Below are 21813 nucleotides of genomic sequence, written 5' to 3' on the forward strand. Positions count from 1 at the left end.
TTCTCTGTCTTTTGGGCTGAATTTGGCGAGTCTGAAACTCAGGGGTTCCCATAACTGGAAACAGGATTTTGTATTACCTTCTTCACTAAGTAAGCTTGGTTTTAAAAGTGGGAACAGTTGGGAAGTGGGCGATATACTTTTATGCTCTACCCAGAAATTAAACTCTGTTCCATTAAAATGGTTATGAAAAGAAGTCACAGTCATTTGCATATCCATAACATTTATCATATTACACCTTGAGGAGCTCCTAAGATATGTCTCCTCGCAGTGGGACTTAGATTTCCTGGTAGGCTGAATCCGTTTAGCTTCTGTTTAATTGACAGTAAATGGAACAAAAGTCCTCTGTCCAAAACCACAAAGGAAGAACTACTAAAATTAAATTTCACCAAGTAGGCAAATATCGCCATCTGACTCCTCCATCTTCTTTCTCACAGTTACTTCTCTTTGATCAGCAATGCAGTAAGTGAGGATCTGATGTAGCCATTCCTTGGGATGGGTAGTTTGTATCTCTTGAAGCCTCTGTTCATGATTTTTTAAAACTCCAGCAGCAAGTTGGTGGTTGTGTTGGTCACTGCACAGCAACGGTCTTCATTACACCTTGTATTGGCTTAGACACACCTGTATTGGCTCTACTGGTAGTTTGCCCCAGCTGCAACTGCAGTGGTGCAAATCCCTAGCACAGCTGTGTTTTAACTCCGTTTCAACTGGGAAATTTTCCTTTTTTTTTTTTTTTAAAGAAACTTCTTTGGAAGCATTATCAGCTCTTCCCAAATTCACTATTGTCACTGTTTTACAACATGTTTTTATTTGGTGTATAATTTTTTGTCTCCATTATGGCCAAAGTCAGGATAATGATAATTTTGTGTCCTGAAGCAAAACAGCAGGATCAGTTTCACTTTGTGCCCTGCATATAATTTTCACAAAATAGGTAGTAAAATGTTGTGTCTAGATAGTACTGTTTTGTCTTTTAAATGAAATTCCAAGATTATATAAACTGAGAATTTGGGCATGTGGTAGACTATGACAGTGATGACATTCTCCCTTTTTTCAGTACTTATGGGCAGACCATGGGAGGAAGATAACAGGAAGAGCAAGGCAGATTAAGATGAGAAATGTATGAGGAAATTTATTGGGTGGCATATTTCTAATTCAGCTCAAAATCCTACAAAGTTATGTTTTGTATCCCCCTTTTCCTTTTTTGTTAATCAGTGTTTTAAGCCTGGGTTTAGCCTTAATGTTAAGCCACCTGGACACCCACAAGTCTATAGGGCCTGATGGGATCCACCCGAGAGTACTGAGAGAGCTGGCGGAGGAGCTTGCCAAGCCACTCTCCATCATTTATCAGCAGCCTTGGTTAACAGGGGAGGTCCCAGAAGACTGGAGACTTACCAGTGTGACGCCCATCTACAAGAAGGGCCGGAAGGAGGATCCTGGGAACTACAGGCCTGTCAGCCTGACCTCCGTACCGGGGAAGATCATGGAGCTGTTCGTCTTGAGGGTACTCACAGGGCATGTGCAGGACAACCAAGGGATCAGGCCCAGCCAGCACGGGTTCATGAAAGGCAGGTCCTGCTTGACCAACCTGATCTCCTCCTATAACCAGGTGACCCGCCTAGTGGATGAGGCAAAGACTGTGGACGTTGTCTACCTGGACTTTAGTAAAGCCTTTGACACCGTCTCTCACAGCATTCTCCTGGAGAAACTGGTGGCTCATGGCTCAGACAGGTTTAGTCTTTGCTGGGTAAAGAACTGGTTGGATGGCCAAGCCCAGAGAGTTGTGGTGAACGGCATTAATTCCAGTTGGCGGCCGGTCACAAGCGGTGTTCCCCAGGGCTCAGTTCTGGGGCCGGACTTGTTCAGTATCTTTATTGATGACCTGGATGAGGGGATCGAGTGCTCCCTCAGTAAGTTTGCAGATGACACCAAGTTGGGCGGGAGTGTTGATCTGCTGGAGGGCAGGAAGGCTCTGCAGAGGGATCCAGGCAGGCTGGATCGATGGGCCGAGGCCAACTGTATGAGGTTTAATAAGGCCAGGTGCCGGGTCTTGCACTTGGGTCACAACAACCCCATGCAACGCTACAGGCTTGGGGAGGAGTGGCTGGAGAGCTGCCCGGCAGAAAAGGACCTGGGAGTGCTGGTTGACAGCTGACTGAACATGAGCCAGCAGTGTGCCCAGGTGGCCAAGAAGGCGAACAGCATCCTGGCCTGTATCAGGAATAGTGTGGCCAGCAGGAGTAGGGAAGTGGTTGTCCCCCTGTACTCGGCACTGGTGAGGCCGCACCTCGAATACTCTGTTCAGTTTTGGGCCCCTCACTACAAGAAGGACGTTGAAGTGCTGGAGCGTGTCCAAAGAAGGGCAGTGAAGCTGGTGAGGGGTCTGGAGCACAAGTCTTATGAGGAGCGGCTGAACGAAGTGGGGTTGTTTAGTCTGGAGAAGAGGAGGCTGAGGGGAGACCTTATCGCTCTCTACAACTACCTGAAAGGGGGTTGTGGTGAGGTGGATCTTGGTCTATTCTCCCAATTAACCAGCGATAGGACGAGAGGAAATGGCCTCAAGTTGCGCCAGTGGAGGTTTAGATTGGATATTAGGAAAAATTTCTTCACCGAGAGGGTGGTCAAGCATTGGAACAGGCTGCCCACGGAGGTGGTGGAGTCGCCATCTCTGGAAGTATTCAAAAAACGTGTGGATGTGGCGCTTCAGGACATGGTTTAGGGAACATGGTGGCGCTGGATTAATGGTTGGACTTGATGATCTTGAAGGTCCTTCCCAAGCTAGTGATTCTGTGATTCTGTAAATAATGCAGCCTAAATTGGCTAGTAGTGCTCTTAATTTAAGCATACAATAGAATATACTCTTAGTAATTTGACAAGTGATTTTTACGAATCAGTGGTTCTTTTTTTGGGTTGCCTAATATGGCTTGTGCAGTGTTTTTTCAATTTCTGTTGAATTAATTTCCTTTTCCTCTAATTATATGTCTACTCTTTTTATACATGTTAAAAAATTAATTCTACTAGTGTATATACATAAAATAAATTCCATCTAGTTCCTGCTTTTCTAGGTAAGCAATATTGCCATTCTAGGGCATTACCTGTACCTGGTTTCTGTTACTAAGAAACTACTGTTACTTTCTTTTTCAACCACTCACTGTTGTTAATCCATTCTTTTGTTCTGCTATGAGAAGAACATTCAAACCAATTGGTAAATAGTGCAATAAATAATATAATTTATTATATCATCTTACAATGTAATGCACTGAATATTATTTTTATTACAGCCTTTTTTATTTATAATTAGATAAAAACTTTGTCCTAAAACAATGAGTGGTATAATTTAAACTATATACATTTCTTCTTTTCATTTGTAGAAAAAGAAAAGTTGCATGCATTTTTAGATTTTAAAAGTCTTGGCAATAAAAATGCCTCTATTTTTGCTGTAGGCAGAAATTTATCTCACAGGAGATGCCTGCACACAGACTCTTCTTGCTAGTTTTGAATAGTTTATATCTTCTCAAAACTCCTGTAACTAAAGAAATATTTCAGTATTTTATTACAATTGATATTCCAATCAAACAAGTATATTCGTCCTTCTTCTGAAAAAAGAATATAAATATTGGCAAACAAGTAATCCTTCTCCTTTGTCCCTGAAGTTGTCTTTACAAAACAAAAATAATAGTTTTGGGGTAGCTGGGGGTTGCAAATGATTGTATCCTGTAGTGCTATAACCACCACAGTTGCTTATTGTAAAAAAAAAACAAAACCAAACAAATTTTGAGAAGCTTATCACTTATTTGGATATTATTTTAACTTGTTGCAACCTGTGTAAATATTTTGGTAAAGGCCTAAACTGATCACAGACACCGGAATAACTTCAGTCATTATATAGGAAATTAATTAGTTAAATACTTTAATTGAAACCCAAAATAAAACAAACTGACTTCTTGGAGAAGCAGGTAAGGTATAAAATGGACAGCAAGAAAATCAAAATATTGATGGGGATGGCTTCAAAAATATTTCTCCCTTGTTTTGCAGTTGGCTGATGATACAGATAAATTAGTTCACCAGAGAATGTAATAAGTACCATCTCTTCCTTGATCTTTGGTTCTTACTCTCCTGGGGCAGATAGCTTAGTTTCCCCTGTGGGAAGTCGGCCACGTCCAGAAAGACTCAGCGGTATGTCGGGGTGCCACCTCACTGCACTGCTTAGGGACTGCTGGGCGGGGAGCTGCCGCCTCCATTTTTTTTTTTTTTTTTGGTAGATAGAGAAGTGAGCAAACTCAAAAGCAAATATTAAAAATACAACCGACTTGGCGAGCTGGTTATGAGGTAGTAGCACCTCCGAGTAAGAAGCGCTCGGAAGTACCGATGACTTCCTCTACGGACAGCTTTGAGCTCTGGTTGAGGTGACACAATCGCTGCCTCGCTCAGCGTCACTGTCAGCTACAGGACTGTCATCCGACTTGGGAAGAACAGGAGATGCGTCGTTTACTCAGAAGGGATCATCTCTAGGTTGAGCTGCTTTAAGTGAGGACAAGCCCCTTCCCTGCAGAGCACTGCATTTTTATGGGGTGACTCTTCTGCAGGAGCAGTACGGAAGGACCAGGGAATAGCACTGGGTCACAAAATAACAGAGTCTGGGAGACCCAGGGTGGGTTTGGAGGAAGGATTCACTGCGTTCTCGGAGGCTCGGGCTTTTGCAGCAGTTGGGGGCTTCTTTGACAGGCGAAGCAGCTGCCGTCAAACAGTGCAGCCTGGAAACAAAAATGGATGTAGCAGAGAGATGGCTTGGAACGTAGGGATTGCTTGACAGCTGGGACTTTTGAGGGGTTTTTTGGTCATAGTTTATTAAAATTTAGAAATGGCACTTTTTATGAGTATTTAAAGATAATCAAGATGGTAGTTGCTTCCCAAACAAAAAAGGTGTCTCGTGATTTTACGTAGTAAGCTACAAAATAACTCTTAAAACTGTTACAGCAACTCCGAGCCAATATGAGAGAGATGGAGAAACTCTGTTTGCGAGTCCGACAGGAGGACATCCCAGTTCTGCAGAGAATGATCAAGCCAGTTAAAGAGGAAGCTTCATTTGCCATAAAAGACTTCCTGCAGCTCCATTCCGAATCTGCAGAAGAACTTAAAAAGCAACTCGAAGGACAGGAGGATGCCTCTTTGACCAGATCTGCAACTGTAGGAGGAGGTAGTAGAACTTCATTTCTGTATCTCCGGTATCTATATTGTTGTATCCAGTCCGCATTTGCTGACCACAGTAACAAGTAAACAAATGAGATTTCAGCTGAGGAAGAATTGCTAATCAAGAAGTGGATTTTTTTTTTTTCCCCTACACCATACTTTTCCCATGACCTGTGACTGAGTTTTGATAAGTGGAGAATGCTCTTATTAAAGTATCTTGAGAAACGAAATAGTTGTGGCCTTCCATGAAAAAGATCGCATACCCTTGCATCTTGAAATAGAAGATTGTTCATACAAAGACCAACACTTGCATTCATGTTTCACAGTAGCTTGACTTTTTTCCCCCGCCCCTGCAAATCACTTGATTGTGTGCGAGTAATCATTTAGGCCGTTTTCATTGAATTAGTGCTTGCAACATCAAGAAGATGACAATTTTTATATGACAGACAGCATAATGTGCCACTACTGAAATACCTGGAAAAGAGGAGCAAGTCTCTATAGAAAGGAGAACATCTCTTCCTGTAGCATTTTATCTTGGTAACTGACAAGAAAGCAGAAAACAGTATAAATCCATTTAAAGAAAAGGTTTTGAAAACACACTATTACATGTTCCAAGTCTGAGATGTTTGCTCTTTTTCCCTCCTTTCTCTACAAAACGTCTGTCTTTCCTTCTTCTACCATTCTGTCTTCAGGTGGAAGCCCTTATTATGCCCTGCTATGTACTGGCTAGTGTTCTCTGCTAACAGTCTGTGAGAAAGTTGGTTTCATCAGGATTAAATCCTTCCACATAATAGTAATTAGTTTGATTGCTGCAGTAGCAGTGTTGTTTAAAATTGTTTGGAAATTTCACATGCCTTTAAAATTGAAGGAGTATTTTCTCAGTCAGTGGCATTGTAGAAGAACTTGCCATCAAATGTGATTTCATGACCCTTCTTGCTGCTATATAGAGAACTACTTTCGAGTGTGATTAACAAACTAGCAAGTCTAATGGTCAAACAGGGAGAAAAGAAGACTTGGAAGACTGGGCTTGCTTTTGAGAATGTCATGTGCAGTAGTATAAGAAAGCCTTATGAATGTCATGATATATCAAATATGGAACCATAGAATGGTTTGGGTTCTAAAGAAGCTTTGAAGATTGCCTAGTCCAACCCCTCTGCCATGAGCAGGGACATCTTCCCCTAGATCAGGTTTCTTGGAGCCCCGTCCAACCTGACCTTGAACACTTCCAGTGATGGGGCATCCGTAACTTCTCTGGGCAGCCTGTTTCAGTGTTTCACCATCCTCATCATAAATAATTTCTGTCTTCTTACCAGGACAATAAAAAAGACTGAATTGGCTTCTGACGTATGAATCTTGGCCTTTTCAACCTTCAGCATCTTGTAGTTGATTGTTCAGTAGTTTGTCCTAATATCTTTGTGGGTTTCAAAGTCTGGCTATTTGCTGCATTCTCCTTCCTCTCCAAGAAAAGAAGGTAACTGAATCTGTTCTCTTGCAGTCCTCTGGGACACCCTTGCTCAAGTTCTCAGAAATATGCTTAAACTTTCAGAGGTTGTTTCTTAAATGCTCAAGAGTGAATTTCATCAAACCCTCAGGGCTTGAATAGATCTAGCTCATCTAAATATGTTTAACTTTTTCTCTTTATGTTTTAGCCTATCCTTTTTTTTTTTCCCTTGTTTAGATTAATTGCATCCAATCCCTGATGACAGCTACCTGTTTGTATAAAGACTGACTTAATCTTTCTCTGGGTCATCTGTTACTTTCTTTCTTTACCTGGCAATGTATTTACACTTCCTTTGTCTTCCTCTAACTTGAAAAGCATTCATAGAAACTTTCTTGCTACCATTTATGCCCCTTGGTAGTTGCAATTTATTTGTGTCCTAGTCTTTATGATATTAACTTTCCATGCTTTTATTATGCCTTGTACTCATCTTAATTTTGTGTCAAATCCTTGATATCCAGGGCATTGAAGAGCTCTTGCTGAATCCATAAACATCTTCATCTGCATCAGTACAATTTGCTGTCATCTTCAGTATAGCCTATTTTATTTGCACCTGCCAGCTCTTCCACAGTCCCTTATCCTTTAGGAACTTCTTCCCCGTATTTTTTTATTAATCAGTTTGCCAAATGTGTTAATACCTCTTTTGGGGGGAGCTCATTGTCTTTAGTCTTTTACTCAGTTTTAGAATAGTGAGCTCTGGTATTCAGTGATCCCCTTCATCCATATTAGCCATTACTTTCAGGCTCTTTGTGAGCTCTTCTCTGTTATGATCAGAATTAAATTTAAAATATGTCTTCTTTGGTAACTTTCTGCAGTTGTCCTCAATACATTCTGGTTATTTCACTGGAAAGGCCTTTTCTTGGCTTATTACTTTTCTAACAGTTACACAGGTGTTAAATGGGAACTAGAGTTTAATTTCAAAGAACAGGACTGCTTTTTTAATCTGAAATACCTTTAAAGTGTGGAGGACTGAGCATAACTGCTCTTCAGAAAGACAAGAAATTGATCAGAAAGATTGGCATGAGAAGAACAGAAAAATACTACTGGAATGACACTCTCCTGCAAGTCTGCTCAAGAATACAGGAAATAATTCACCCCATTTAAAGTGAAACATACAGGCAGGCAGACAACCAAGTACAATTAAACAGTTGTTTTTTTTTTCCCCCAAGTTTGCCTGACAGTGAAAGCAGCTCTGTTGAATTGCTAACACAGATGCAATATATAGCCTATTCTTTTGTGCTTAGAGGCTGTAGTCCTGAAAGCAGATCTTGGCTGCTGATCTTAATCAGAGGAGCTTCACTATGCCCATTCTTCGTAGCATGTTGCTTCCCATCTGGTAGAGAAGGAAGGAGTTTACAAATTCAGATCGCCCATTTAGAAGGCATGTCAGTGAAACGATGTGGTCCCTTCCCCCTTATCCATCCTCAGCTCACGTCCAATAGAAATGGAATTTAATTGCATTTTGAACAAATATTAACAAAAGGTGAGACTCCACTCTTAAAATTACTAAGATCTTTTAACCATCATACTGAATCTTCTGGAGCATTAGATTTTTATCTTGTGTGTAATGAGGTGTGAGCTGCTTTATGAAATCTGCCGAGGTGTTTTGTATTACTGCATTTCTGTGGAGATGCTGTAAGTGAACTGGTAGGGCCACTTCCATTCTCAGTTCTATTAAAATTGGTTAGACTTGATAAAACATGAACTAGTGAATATAAATTTCTTACTTATACTTTCAGCCCAGATGTGACTTCACCTTCTCTTACGCTTCTTATTCTTTAGTTTTTTGAAGTGAGTAAAGAATTTTCTTGAGGATTTTTTCCCACTGATTTCTAGTTACGAGAAAATGAAAACAGTATAAACCTAGCTATAATTTTAAGTTCTCTTGAATGTGTGTCATGCAAAACTTTAGTATCATTCATGTATGTTGAAGGATGTGCTTTTCTACAATAGGTCTGTTAAGAACAGACAGGAATAGAGAACATAATTTGTGAGGAGGCAGTTTTGCTTAGTGAGCTTCTTTTTTTTGCTTTTGAATTATCAGTATTTTAATTTCAACCAAGTTAGCATGCATGTGACTGATTAGGGAGGAGTACGCTTTTCTTGGCAGAAGCAGCTTGATTTTGAAACAAGATTGTGAAGGACTGAAATGGAATAAAATACTCAAAACCAATGTAAATTGTCAGAATATGTAGCAGAATTGGTTTATCCAAAACTGGACACATTTGGATATATGATTAATTATATTGAAAAGGGAGAAGGAATATTTCAAAACGGAGTATGTAACATTAATTAATCTGATTCTATAGATCAAAAATATGTTCTGGAAGAACAGGTGATGATCGTAGAAGGTGAAGTGCCTTCCATGTCTGGATTCTTGAAGGAAAAGGGGTAGAAATAATTAGAAAGAAAAACAAGGCCAAAATAAAACCCCAAATCAAAACTCCACCCTTGTTACTCTGCTATGCTGCTTACTTAGTAATTACAGCTGAATATCAGCTTCATTGATGTTAGGCTTCTATTGATCTGAGAGTAGGAAGATTAGGTCCTTAATGTATTTTGAGATACTGGGATAAAAATGTTGAGAAATGGACAAATGTTATGAAAATGTATAATTTTTATTTTATCTTTAATTCCATGAGTAAGCATGCACTGTTACTGACTTTTTATTGAGTATTATTTTTATTTGTTTTCCATTGCTTGTATCTGTTGTAGTAACAGTTATATATTATAGTACCTTGGTACATTCATTTTTTCTAAAGAAGATTTTAATGCAATATTTACACTTTAATATCATTAGACATATCTAACCAGCCTTCCCCATATTAAGCATTGTCGTGATACTACCCTCCCAAGGAAGGAAACATCAATGTCCTACTAAAGTAGCTGTCTTCCTTTAGAAGTTGAAGTTGTCTACATTAACATGATCTTCGCACTGTGTTTACATACATACGTTCTCCAGTCCGCCTTTCATACTCTCAAGCTATCCCTTAATCCTTGCTATGACAAGCCAAACTTGTTTATTACTCTTCTTTATTACTGCATAATTACTTGTCCATAATTATGCACATGTCCATCACATCCGTAGTGGCTCAAGACTGGGCTCTTTGACTGGAGGAGGTATGTGTGTGTCCATTTTATCTGCTCTCCCCCATGCCACCTCGCTGTCTCTCATTCCCCATTTTTTCCACCGTACTTTGTCCAAATGCCTTCTGCATTCAATCCAAATGATTTAGAAAGGAAGATGCTTGAGAATATCTGCTTTACACCGCTGAGCTGCAAACGTTTTCAGTACCATTACCCAACTGGATCCAGCACTGAACGCTGGGCAGCATGTTACTTGGTTTTCACTGCTTTTACTTTGAAAGCTTTTTCCTCCAGCTTCTTTTAGTACCAAAAGGCTGAAAATTAAACTGGTAGCAAAATAATCAATCACAAAATGAATAACTGTCTCTTCAGTTTTGGAAGCACAGCGTTTTTATGTGTCGTATGTAAATGAAAAGTTTTTGTCCCAAGCTCAGTTTTCTTAGCTCAGTTGATACAAATTAATTAACTGACCTTGAATTCAGGAGTATAATTTAATATAGTTCTCAGAACTGATTATGAAAGGGCGCTGATAGAAATGAATCCATTTCTTTGGCAGTAACTTCCTTTTAAGAAACTGTCTCGTGCTGTAAGAGTTTTCTCTATATGATCATTTTCAGGGCTGTTACTTGGCTTGAGTTAGGTTAAATAGCAGTTTATCCTTGAGAAACATTAAGAGCCAAAAACTTTGTACATCACCTGCATTCTGATCCAGTGCATTTATTTATAAGCATCATGTTTCTCATTCAGAAACTTTATATAACACGGAAGTGAAGGACGGCTCCCAAAGTTTAATCCAGATCTACTCCCGCCTTCCCGAAATACCTCAGGAAGAAAATGCAGCTGAGTCCTGGGAAACTTTAGAAGAGGTATGTTGAAACTCCCTTACTGCCACGTTGCTGCTCTTGTTTTTAGTAGCTATTACAAAATAACATTTGTTTTTCATTTGTAGGACTTGATTCAGCTTAGCCAGTTGGTGACTGATTTTTCCCTCTTAGTCAGCGTAAGTATTAATTCTGCATTCTATCCTAGTTAGAGTCTTGTACAAAAAGAGGGCGAATGGGTAACTCCTAGTTGGGGGAAAAAAAGATGAGCAATACTTCTGCCCATAACCTGAATTCAGACCGAGCTAGTATCACTTGATGAAAGTGACAGAATAGCAGCATAACATGAACTGAATTTATTCAGTCCGATATTCAAGACTACAGAATCCTAGTCACTGTTAGGAACTTCTGGAAAGTGCTGGTAGAGGCAGAGCAGTTTCCCCAGGGTGAGCCGAGATGCCTGCACGAAGGTGCTGTCTTTGCCACTTGGGACGGACCTATGGTAAATACACCTATTGTTTAAAAGCCTGTACATTAGATACTTTCCTAAGTTGTAAGCGATGCATATAATGTTTACATCAAATTGTCCAGCAGTAAGGTGAAAGGTTTCTTTTGATTTAAATGCCAACAGAAGAAGAATGTTCAAAAGCGTTAGTTTGCATTAGTTTAACCACTCAGCTACCCCGCCTGGTCAGGAAACGAACAGCTCTTCCTTCCCCGCATTAGTGACTCATTGCTGCAAGTATCTTTGTGGCTCTCCTGTTGATTCAGGCTCTGTCAAGGTAGTTTTTTGAGGAGGCAAAACAGTCTTCTGTTTCAGCAGTACTGCTGGTAATTGCTCCTAAGTTCTTGTCACCAGAGCAACTCCTGACGTGCTAGCCAGTGCCCTTGGCCACTAGCTGAACCTTAGTAGAAGCCCTACAGTGTTGACCACAGACTTCTACCCAGGTCCCATTCATTTTTACAATTTCTAATCGTAATGGTGACGATAGCCCTCACTGCACAGGGTGGGTGTTTCTCAGGTACTTTTTCTTGCTTAATCAGGAATACTAGAAAAATCTGAAGCTTCCCTCACCTGTGTCATGCCCTTTCTCTGCTCTCATATAGCTGCCAAAAGGTCGTGCATCTTCATCATCCACATTCAGATCCCAGTGTTTAGTTCTTCCTGTGCCACAGGGAATTTAATCCCACAGTTCTCATCTCTTAGGAGGGTTATTTAGTCTCCTTGCAGTTGGGTTAGTTGGGACAGATTAAATAGCTTTTATCCTTTCTGCTGAATATGTGCTACTTCACATATAACAAAAAACCCGCAAGATTCGTTAGGCTGGAGAGGGACAGCAAAAATTTTTATTCAGTAGCCTAAATGTTAGCAGCTTTGTCTAAAAAGGGGAGTTCTTGTTCCCAGGACTTTCTGGATTTTACACATAACCATCATTAGATATAATAGCAAGTATCTAAAGTGTGTGGATTGGATTGTAGATGAAGATACCTATAGAGCTGGTGGGTTCAGCAGTTTCTGAATTAGAGAGAGGAAAAAAGTTCAGAATGCCACTTATTCTAAGATGAACATTAGCCATCTCATTATTTTGTGCCATAAAGAGACTGGGTACTGCTGAGATTAAAATAAGAACAAACAAACCCACAAACTCCTTTATCTTCTGCTCAGTGTTCTCTGAGAGAGACTGCAGGGGAATCTGACTGCATTTGGAGAAAGGATGGAACATTTTTGTAAAAATCAAACACTAGAATGTAGAGCAACAGCAAGTATGTTTTCAGTACTGTCTTATAATGTCATAATTAAACACTTCTATTTAGATTTCTTGGTGCAGCTTTGTATGTTGGAGTTGGTACTGATCTTATAAATGCTCTTTGTAGAATTCTTTTGAACGGGCAACTCAATAGGAAACAAAATGCTAGTTTGGATTGTTTTTTCCTTTGGAATGTGAGTTCAGCTATTCACAGAAGGGATTTAGAAATAATGTTTTGGGTTGTTTTCTCTAACTGCAGCAACACATCGTATAATACACCATATTATTACTTAATAATTAAGATTTCTTTTTAAGTAAGTTTGTAGTTTCAGCACAGTTTATCAGATGCTATTAATGAACCACCATTAAGGCTGCACGGCTGCAGTGTGTAGCAGATGAAAGCGGCTGTGGGGCCCTGATTACAGGAATTAAAATGGTGTGTATTGGCTCACTGCTGCTTCCCAGCAGGTCACCTCACTCATAATTCCTTTGCATCTAGTCTCAGCAGGAGAAGATTGACAGGATTGAAGACCATGTCAACAGTGCTGCTGTGAACGTTGAAGAGGGAACCAAAAACCTGGGGAAGGTAGGGATCTGCTCCTGCTGGTGAATCAATGGTACTCTGCCTCCCAGCAATCCTCTGTATTAACCCAATTGATCTGCCGTCTTTAATGCTGAGGGAGCCAGCAATTAAGGAAATAAGGAAGAAATGACCCACCGGTAGCAAGCAAAAAAAAAATCAATCTCGTAATTTTCTATCACATCCAGGCTACTAGGAAATACAGTTGTGTTTGGGTTTTTTCCTTTTTTTATGCTATTCTGATGCTATGTTGGTTTACCTGCAAAGACAAGAGCATTCAATGATTGGTGCACAAGAATGAAATGAGTGTAAAACAACAGGTTGATGACAGCGTGCAGTTTCAATCCTGTTCTATGTAGATAGTTGCTAATAAGCCACCAACCTAGATTCAGGCATGTTACTGAAAAATCTGAGCATTTTCTCAGTTTCTCATTTGATTTAATGATGGACATGAGGTAATAGTGTACATAATCAGGCAGTAGCATGTAAAAGGACCTGGTTCACAACTGCATACATGACAGAGCTCAATTTTGATTAGTTTTTGGTACGTTCTGTCATACCTATGGGATAGTAGATCATCTTTTTTTAAATACTAATTTGTAAAGTTTATTTATCACTGAGCATTCAAGTCATTGCCAAGAGCAATGAGGGGAAAATGCACATCACCACAGGCAAGTATTCTAACTCTTCTTTTTTTTTTTCCCTTTACAGGCTGCAAAATACAAGCTGGCAGCTCTGCCTGTGGCAGGTGCAGTCATTGGTGGAGTGGTGGGGGGTCCTATTGGTCTCCTTGCAGGCTTCAAAGTGGCAGGAATTGCAGCTGCACTTGGTGGTGGGATTTTGGGTTTCACAGGTGGAAAATTGATACAAAGAAGAAAACAAAAAATGATTGAGCAGGCCTCTTCCAGCTGTCCAGAGCTTTCTCGCCAAAGTGCCAAAAAATCCAGCTGAAGTGTAGATTCATTTTGACTAGGAACAAAAGCGTAGTAGCCATGCTAATGACAGACTTGCAGCCTTATGCTTTAAATACAAGGCTGAGCTGTGTGAATTTTGACAACAGTACTGTTACTTGGGAGGGGTAAAACAGTAATGTCAGAATTTCTCTTTTCAGGTGTGACAAGTGACATCAGTCCTTTGAAAATTATATGGATAACTTTTAATTATAAAATTCTTCGGTGAGCTATGTGCACAGCTGTAATGATGGGTGACAGGTGCTTCGTGCCAAATTTGCACAAAGTGTCTTGCAGACAATACAAAGAGAGGTATTTTGAAAACCCTAGTGCTTTCCCATGAATGCCACCCAGAAGCTGGAGCTTTTATTACAGAGCTCCAAAGACAAGGAAACAAGCTCCATCTGTCTTTCACGGTCATAGTACTTTAAATTTACTTTCATTTATCTGGATTCCCAAATTCCCCCTGTGTACACCTCCAGGACATGGCTGACTATGCCTGTTCAATAATGCGCAGGGAAACATTAGTTGACATAGGAAAAGGTTAAAATGTTGGCTGAGCAAGGCAGAAAAAAACCTTACGTACATCCCACATCTGCCTCCATCAGCCAAATCAGATCAGCATCATAATCACTTTTCCCCTTTTTCAGGTACTTTTTAAAAATTTTAAACTCCTCATCTTGTTCAAAACGTAGTTAAGAATCAAACAGTCTAAGCAGCAACCCTGCAGGACTGCTACTGGAGAAGAATAATTTGCCATGGCTGTTAAGTCCTGGGCTTGTCCTGAGAACACCGCACAGGGTGAAGTGACAAGCTCTGGCATTCCGAGGCCAAAGCCTCAGTTTATGTAAGCAGTGCTTGCTGCTAGGCGTTGCCCGTGCTTCTCATCTCCTGTCACCAACAGCGCTGCGGTGGGAGAGCTAAATAGGGTCCCGGGAAGGCGGTGCTGCAGCCAGGCCCGCTCCCTCCACAGTCTTTGTCATCCCTCAAGGGGTGCATTAGGCACCACGTGAAAGGACGGGGAAGCAGCGAGGCCCTTTAAATGGCGCCGGTGTCAGCTGACAGCCCCAGCTGACGGGACTATTTTGAAAATGCCAACCTGATACTGTTCACAATAAGTAAACCGTGCTTGTTTGGGTCAGCTGCACACCTGCACGCTGTAGGAGTAGCTTCTCAGCCTTTTCAAGATTTCGGGACGTGCTGTGGACCCTCTGTGGGGTGAGATGCTGTTAGTGCTTTTGATAGCTTTTTAAAGCAGATGTTTGTTATTTCTGCCACCCTTATTTTGCTGCTTAAGAAGCCTGTTGCTTCTGAAACTTCCATTGTTAAATATGGGAGCGTTAACGTGTTTTTATTGTCACATAATCGTACTGTTGTCATATAATCTACTGTTCGGCACATGGTCCTACCTCCATCCTTCCAGGACAATTCCTACACTATTGCTGCCACTGTTGGGGGGGAACAGAAATTGAGGTTGGGAAGCTGCTTTTTAAAGTTTTTAAGTTGTTAATTCATCCTGAGCTCTGCTTGAGTCCAGTTTTATTAGGTGAACACTGAAGTGAGTGTTCAGGGATAAGGCTCCCTAGCAGGGAACACTGTATAAGGAAGCATACTATAGAAAGAGCTCCCTTTTCTTAACCAGCACTTTGATATTATCATTGGAAATAACTGTCTATAAATGATGGTAGGTTTTTGTGCCTAGAGACACTGTAAGCAACTGTTAGTTACAGCACAAATATCTTTTTCTGAACAGTTCTTCCTTGCTACTTTTAAAATATGATTGAAATTGCTATGGGTCAGAGCATTGTGTCTATTTAGTAGGTCTGAGGCTCAGGGAAGTAACACGCGCAAAAGCAATCGTGAACATTGTCAAAACTGCATGCGTTAAAGCCACGGTGCCTGCATCTGTAAAATCAGCTGGAGTGGAAAACGTGACCCGAGTAATTCAGCTCATTTGCTCCTGTCAGGCAAAAAGCACTTTTCTTTAAATGCATCTACTTCAGATGCAAACGCATTTAACAAGCTTGTAACAACTTCATACTAAGGCTGTTCATTCCTGTAGTATGTAATGTCTACATCTAAGGGAAGAAAGTGTTCTTAATCAGAAACTCTGGTTGATTCTTTGTATAATTTTAAAAAGCTATGTCTGCTTTCCTACTATATGCTTCGAAACCTTGCGTTTAAGTGACAACCAGCCACATCAGAGACATTGAGGACTCCACCCTCTCCCCCCAAGCTGGACTAATGCCAGGACAATCTAAACTCATAAAACAGCTATACAAATTCAGCTTGGTATGCACTCATTTTCTGAAACGTCTAGCACAAAAACTATTCTTCCTCTTTGCGTCTTTAAGTAATTTCAAAATGTTGTATACACAGTAGTCTTGGGAGACTATTATTTAAGCTATGATTTTTAAAAATAGATGGATTATTTACATATTGGAAGAAACATGGGCATCTGACTAACCAAACTAGCAGTTAAATTGCTAGGCGTGTTAGTCAGAAGACATGCAAGATATACATCATTCTTTCAGACCAAATAAAAGTTTTTGCCTATGAGACTGGTTGTAGCATTTATTGAGAACATCGGGGTTTATTTCCTTTCAGCATCTAAAAGATTAATCCCTCACAAATTTTATGTTATTAGAATAATTGCATTACCAAAATTTAAGATTCCTGAATTGAGTTAACAAACACAAGCTCCAGCTATCAGAATATTTACATTGACTGAAATAAATTAAAATATGGCATGCATCTAGTAACTTGTACACATATGCTAGCTTAGAAATGGACTCCTTAAGTTCAATTAAAGAGTTTGGAATGGTTTTGTTCTGTATGGGGATAACACTAATACTGTTTGACAACTTCCCATGAAAGCTTGGAGAAATGTTAAAGGGAGTGGTTAGCTCAGCACTGAATACTTAAAACCATCGATGTAGGTGATCAGAATTGAAGGGCTCCATTTGAAACACATCTCGCATTTTGTCCAACACTCGCTCTCTCTAGGCGAATTCTTCATTTCATCAGATACTTCAAAAGTTCAAGTGATACTCAACATCATGTTAGGCATACCTAGACTTCAGCTGTTCAACCTCTGATGAATACACAGTGAAATGACTTGAGCACGTAACTGTTGTAAAACGGTTACATCTAATTGCCTACTTAGTGCTGGGATCCGAAAGCTCTGGGAACAAATCCTTGTTCCCAGAAAAGCACACTTAGATGAAAAAATGCTGGATGGGGTTCATCTCTTTCTAGCTGAAAGCACCAGCCACTGGACTGTTAGGTGTGTGATGAAGTAGCATCTCTCTCCAGAAAGAGAAGCTTAGACATCTTCCACCAAACAGCATTTAGAAATAAGAATGCAAAGGAAAAATAGAAACCTCAGAGGAGTAAGAGAGATGAGTACATGTAGGGACCATGCAAGCATCGACTAAAATTTCAGGTGTTCTGTAGCACCACCTGCAGATAACAAGTGGCAGCCTTAAAACCATACTCCCCTGCTCACATCTTTGGATCCAGCAGCAAGGTGGCACAGCTTGGCTGCCAAAAATGCTTGATTTGGCATGAGATGGAGAATGGGACAGGAGACAAGCTGGCTTTCAAGCACTTAATGTGCGCTCCAAAATGCAGAATCACAAAACTGACAAAAAAGTATGCCTGTAAACAAAACCTTGCAATGCTCTTCTAGCTACCAATCCTGCATCTGCTCAAGTTAGCTGTAGCTTAGCGGTGGTTGCTACTAGCAGTTCTTTCCTCAGAATCACCCCTGGTAAGGCTCATGTGCCTGTTACTGCAGGGGCTTGATTCAGCAGCCTCTCTTGGGATCAACTTTTGCCACAGCTGCACAGGAACATGTCAGTCTTCTGTCAATAACTGAGTAGGTGGCATCTAGCTGAGACGCAACGGGAATCCTGAGCTGTGAACTGCAGAAGCTGGGGCACTCACTGAAGTAAACGTGCACCCAGTGGTGCACCTATCCAAAGAACAAGCGTGCTGCTAAGGACACTAAACCTTGGGGGCCCCAAGTGTTTGCAGCAAGTGTACTGTACAAAATCCAATATTAATTTGTCTCCAGCAATGCACCCCAAACTAACAGATATTTTTCCATCTTACAGTTTCTATAGGTTCATCTTGCCAAGCAGCTTGAAGATAGATATATTGGGAAAAGCATATATTCTGGTATTACAAACAACAGAAAAAGCCCACAAGGAAAATAGTAATTCCTTCTTCAGAGCAGAGTTCAAAGAATATGCCATGAATAAGGCACAAGCCGGACAAGAAGAGTAACAGAAAATTTGAAATGGTTGTTCAGAAAGTAAATGTCTGTCAGGAAGGCAGGGACCCAAAGGAAAAAAAAAAAACCAAACAACTAATTGTAACACATACATACAGAGATTAATTTAAGACTGACAAAACTAAGATGGCAGTCCAGCCCTACTCTCCTACTTTGAAGTGTTTCCAATGTTCATGTACTTTTAACATGACCATGTGGCTAATATAACAATCTTAATTCCAGGAAATCAAAGCAGGTCAATACAGCCCTTTCATTCAAAGTACAGCCATTATTGTTAAAACTTTTCCTTTCCTCGCTTGGTATTTTAATAGTCAGAATTGTTTAACCACTTGGACATTCACCCAGTAAAGCACCACACGAGATTCTGTAAAACTTTAATTTATTCCCCTCCCAAGTATCCAGAATAGAAGACCCTCTTAAGTTGGAGAAAAATGTGACAAAGAAACAGATTACCAGGATAGCTGTTCACATGAAGAAGAAGAAGAAAAAGCACATACTACCAAGGTTACACAGAAAACAACCCAAAAGTCCTATTTAATGGGATAGTGCAACTTAACAGCATGTGTCTGGCAAGGATACCTTCATTTGGATTATAAAAGTTTTACAGAACAGAGTTAGATCAAGAGTCTGGATGGGTCTCTGGTACTTTACTATAGCATTAGGAACGTACTGTTTGAAAGATGCTGTACAGAATGACCCACCAAACAAATGTATTTACAAGCCTGGGGAGAAAAAAATTATTTTTCAGTTTATTCAAAATAAAAATACACATAGAATTATGAAAATATAGGTTTACTATTTCCACCACACAGAAGTCAATGCTGCTGTCTGAAAGGCTTGCAAGATTATTTCAAGTTTTTAAAGTTCATCTTTTTCCCTCAATAAGGTGTACCTATGTTCACTGGGTGCCAGTTTCTGGAATGAGCTCTCTGGTGGGCTGCTTGCTAAATCCTGAATTGTCTGAAAAACAGAACAAACAGTAAAACTGCTTGTTAGACTCATTTTAATAATCAATCACCTCCATTAAATGAACTTCTAACGTTAATTATGGGAGTGCACCAATATCCAGCCTTCTCACAAACTGATGTTTGTGTGTTTTTTTTTTTTTTAAGGCACATTGTAAGTCCCAAGTAGGTGGAATACACACACACTAATTAATTTAGCACCATCACTTGAGGATATTCCTTTTGTTGGCACATCTCAAAGATAATGGCCATCACACAAGTTTCTCTACATGTGACTTAAAAGTACTGCAAATGCACCCCATTGTAGATTGGTTTGAGTCTATCCACCACTTGCTTTGAAGGTGTTCTCATTTGTGTGTGTGTGTTTTTGAGATACACCAGGGCAACAGTGGCATCGTTGCCAAAATATTTTAGAATTCGTTTTTTATGGAAACTAAAAAAAAACCCCACAAAAAAAACCTACACCCCACAAAACATGCAATTCAAGGGACATACATGACCTAAGACAGCAGCCTCCAGTGTAGTTCAGGCCAGTATTTCCATCGCACATGCATACACATCTTCCACAAGATGGCAGGATGCCATACGGAGATGAGAAAGTAAACATCCCAGGTTTTGTGCGTTTTTCAAGGCATAACAGAGAGGAGAGCAAGCCTGCAGCTCTAGGCAACGAGCCTGGGCCCAAACATGCAGCAGGATCCAGGGTCTCCAGGCTTCCTCCTCCCTGGCCAAGCCTCCTCCAGCTTGCCGTTGCCTCAGAGTGTCTCCTCCTCACGCACGCCTGCCTAGCTCTGAGCTGACCAACTGCCTGGCCTATGCCTCAGTCTCCAGCCCTATTTTCTGCATCTCCTCCTGTTGACCTGAATTCTGGTTGCTCAATGGATTCCTAAGAAACACAGGGAGTTATCAGTTAAATGAATCACTGCTGAGACTATTCAGCCCTTGTGTTTTCACAGCCAGTCATGACAACATTCAAAGCAGTCATTCTCCTGGCCCAAGGCAAGCCCTCCAGGGCTTTCACGCTTTTAAATCTTTTGACTTTGGAGAGGGGCAACAAGAGGCTGCACTCTACAGCTTAGCACATAGCCACCCTTACTACATCCCACAGATGACCAGGAAAATGAGCCTGTAGCCATAAATCGTTTCTGTCACTCACCCATGGATGGGTTCTGGGATGCCCCAAGGCACTCCAACACAAGGGCACTCTGTGATCAGCGTGGCTTTTTGAGTCCTACACAATGCGACGTATAACTTAAGTATTTAAAACTAGTTATTTCTTTAGGGAGGGCCTGAGGTAATGAGAAGGTTGCCTGACAGGCTGTTATGTTTGCCCTTTTCAGCATGATACCAAGCAGATGAGCTGAGCGGTGTGTCAAGACGATACAAGGCTGATCCAAGACACAGTTAGAAGACTGGTCTGAGCAGAGGAAATCTGGGCTGGTAATGCCCTTACTTTTCTGCCTCTTGGATTAAACTAAAAACATTGAGGTGCTCCTGAGTTTTGTTTGGAGAATGATCTAGTAGTTGTGTTCCTGAAGAGATCCCGGGAGTGACTTCCAGGCATGCAATTATACAGCATGACAACCTTTGAGCAGAACAGTGACAAATCCAAACTGACAAATGCAGCCTGTCACCACCACAAGTCACAAATGCTGCTTGTTAACTGCATTAATAAAAGTAATAAGCCCTATTACCGCTTATCAAACTTTTGTTGATGCTCTAACAATCTGCCTCCTGCTTGGATTGGTGACGACAAGTAAATATATAAAACAATCAATCAATTGATGCTTCCCCTTAGAAGCACCTTCTAATAGTGTGTCGTGTGGGAAATAATGCATCTATGATATAGTGTCAGTTTTTGCACTGAAATCACATGAGAACATAAGAGCAACTCTGTGAGCTCAGAACAGTTATCTGGCCCAAGATCTTCTACTTCAGTGAAGAAAATATATATATTCTGACACTCTTCCCTTATTCAAGGCAAACAGGTACCATACTTGCCCTTAATCCTCTCCCTGCCTTTACCCAAAGGAAGGTAAAGGAAGAGCCAAGCCAAAGTGGCAACATTATGCTTCTATAAACAGACTTCTCTTTCAGGTGACTGGAGTTAAAAGTACACACATGTTAGAAAGTACAGCTCTGACAAAGAGTAAAAAAAAGTCTTTATTAAAAGTCAAATTAAATTTATTTGTTGTAACCTTACCTGACCAGGTGCTACATCAGTTGGGTCAGGGCCATGATGAAACTCTCTATGCAACTTTCCAGAATGCAGGTCTAGTACAAATTGCTTCAGTTTACCTGGAACTCTGGAACAAATCCAACAGAAACACCCACGTGTTTATTACAAGTCAAGTCCAGACACAGGAGATTTTAAGTGCACTGTTTTGCGTAGCCACTTTCTGTTTATCTGGCACACTATGTCCACTTTCAGGTGATTAATGGAGTACAGGAAGCCAAATGGTTTGTTAAGGTATCCTACCAGCTTCTTTTTCTTTCCACTGTCTCTTGAGAACACAGCAAGTATTTCATCTTTTCAATAACTCCCACAGGGTTGTACTAGCCGATAACTTCATTGTATACTCACTTCAGCTCCCCACTAACCATAATGTAAGAGGGAACAGCAGGTTCCAAATGCACAGTTTACAGATACAAATGACAGTTGGGTAGCAGTATTGACAAAACA

General features: G+C 40.6%; 2 protein-coding genes across 2 annotated transcripts in view; one reads left to right on the forward strand and one right to left on the reverse strand.

Moving 5' to 3' along the window:
- STX17 (syntaxin 17) overlaps positions 1-13869 on the forward strand; it is a gene marked incomplete at both ends in the record, with an annotated part of 31346 nt that extends 17477 nt beyond the window's left edge. Inside the window, 5 exons of the mRNA XM_082014899.1 lie at positions 4972-5191; positions 10517-10635; positions 10719-10769; positions 12838-12924; positions 13630-13869. Coding sequence (XP_081871025.1) covers positions 4972-5191; positions 10517-10635; positions 10719-10769; positions 12838-12924; positions 13630-13869 — 717 coding nt within the window. The remainder of the gene's footprint in view (positions 1-4971; positions 5192-10516; positions 10636-10718; positions 10770-12837; positions 12925-13629) is intronic.
- Positions 13870-18703: 4834 nt separating this feature from the next.
- The window catches only part of ERP44 (endoplasmic reticulum protein 44), a gene marked incomplete at its 5' end in the record, with an annotated part of 53728 nt that continues 50618 nt past the window's right edge, over positions 18704-21813 (reverse strand). The window contains 2 exons of the mRNA XM_082015592.1: positions 18704-19125; positions 21334-21436. Coding sequence (XP_081871718.1) covers positions 19024-19125; positions 21334-21436 — 205 coding nt within the window. The 3' untranslated portion in view covers positions 18704-19023. The remainder of the gene's footprint in view (positions 19126-21333; positions 21437-21813) is intronic.

This window comes from Phaethon aethereus (genome assembly GCF_964289735.1).
Source record: "Phaethon aethereus genome assembly, chromosome: 2".
NCBI lineage: Eukaryota > Metazoa > Chordata > Aves > Phaethontiformes > Phaethontidae > Phaethon > Phaethon aethereus.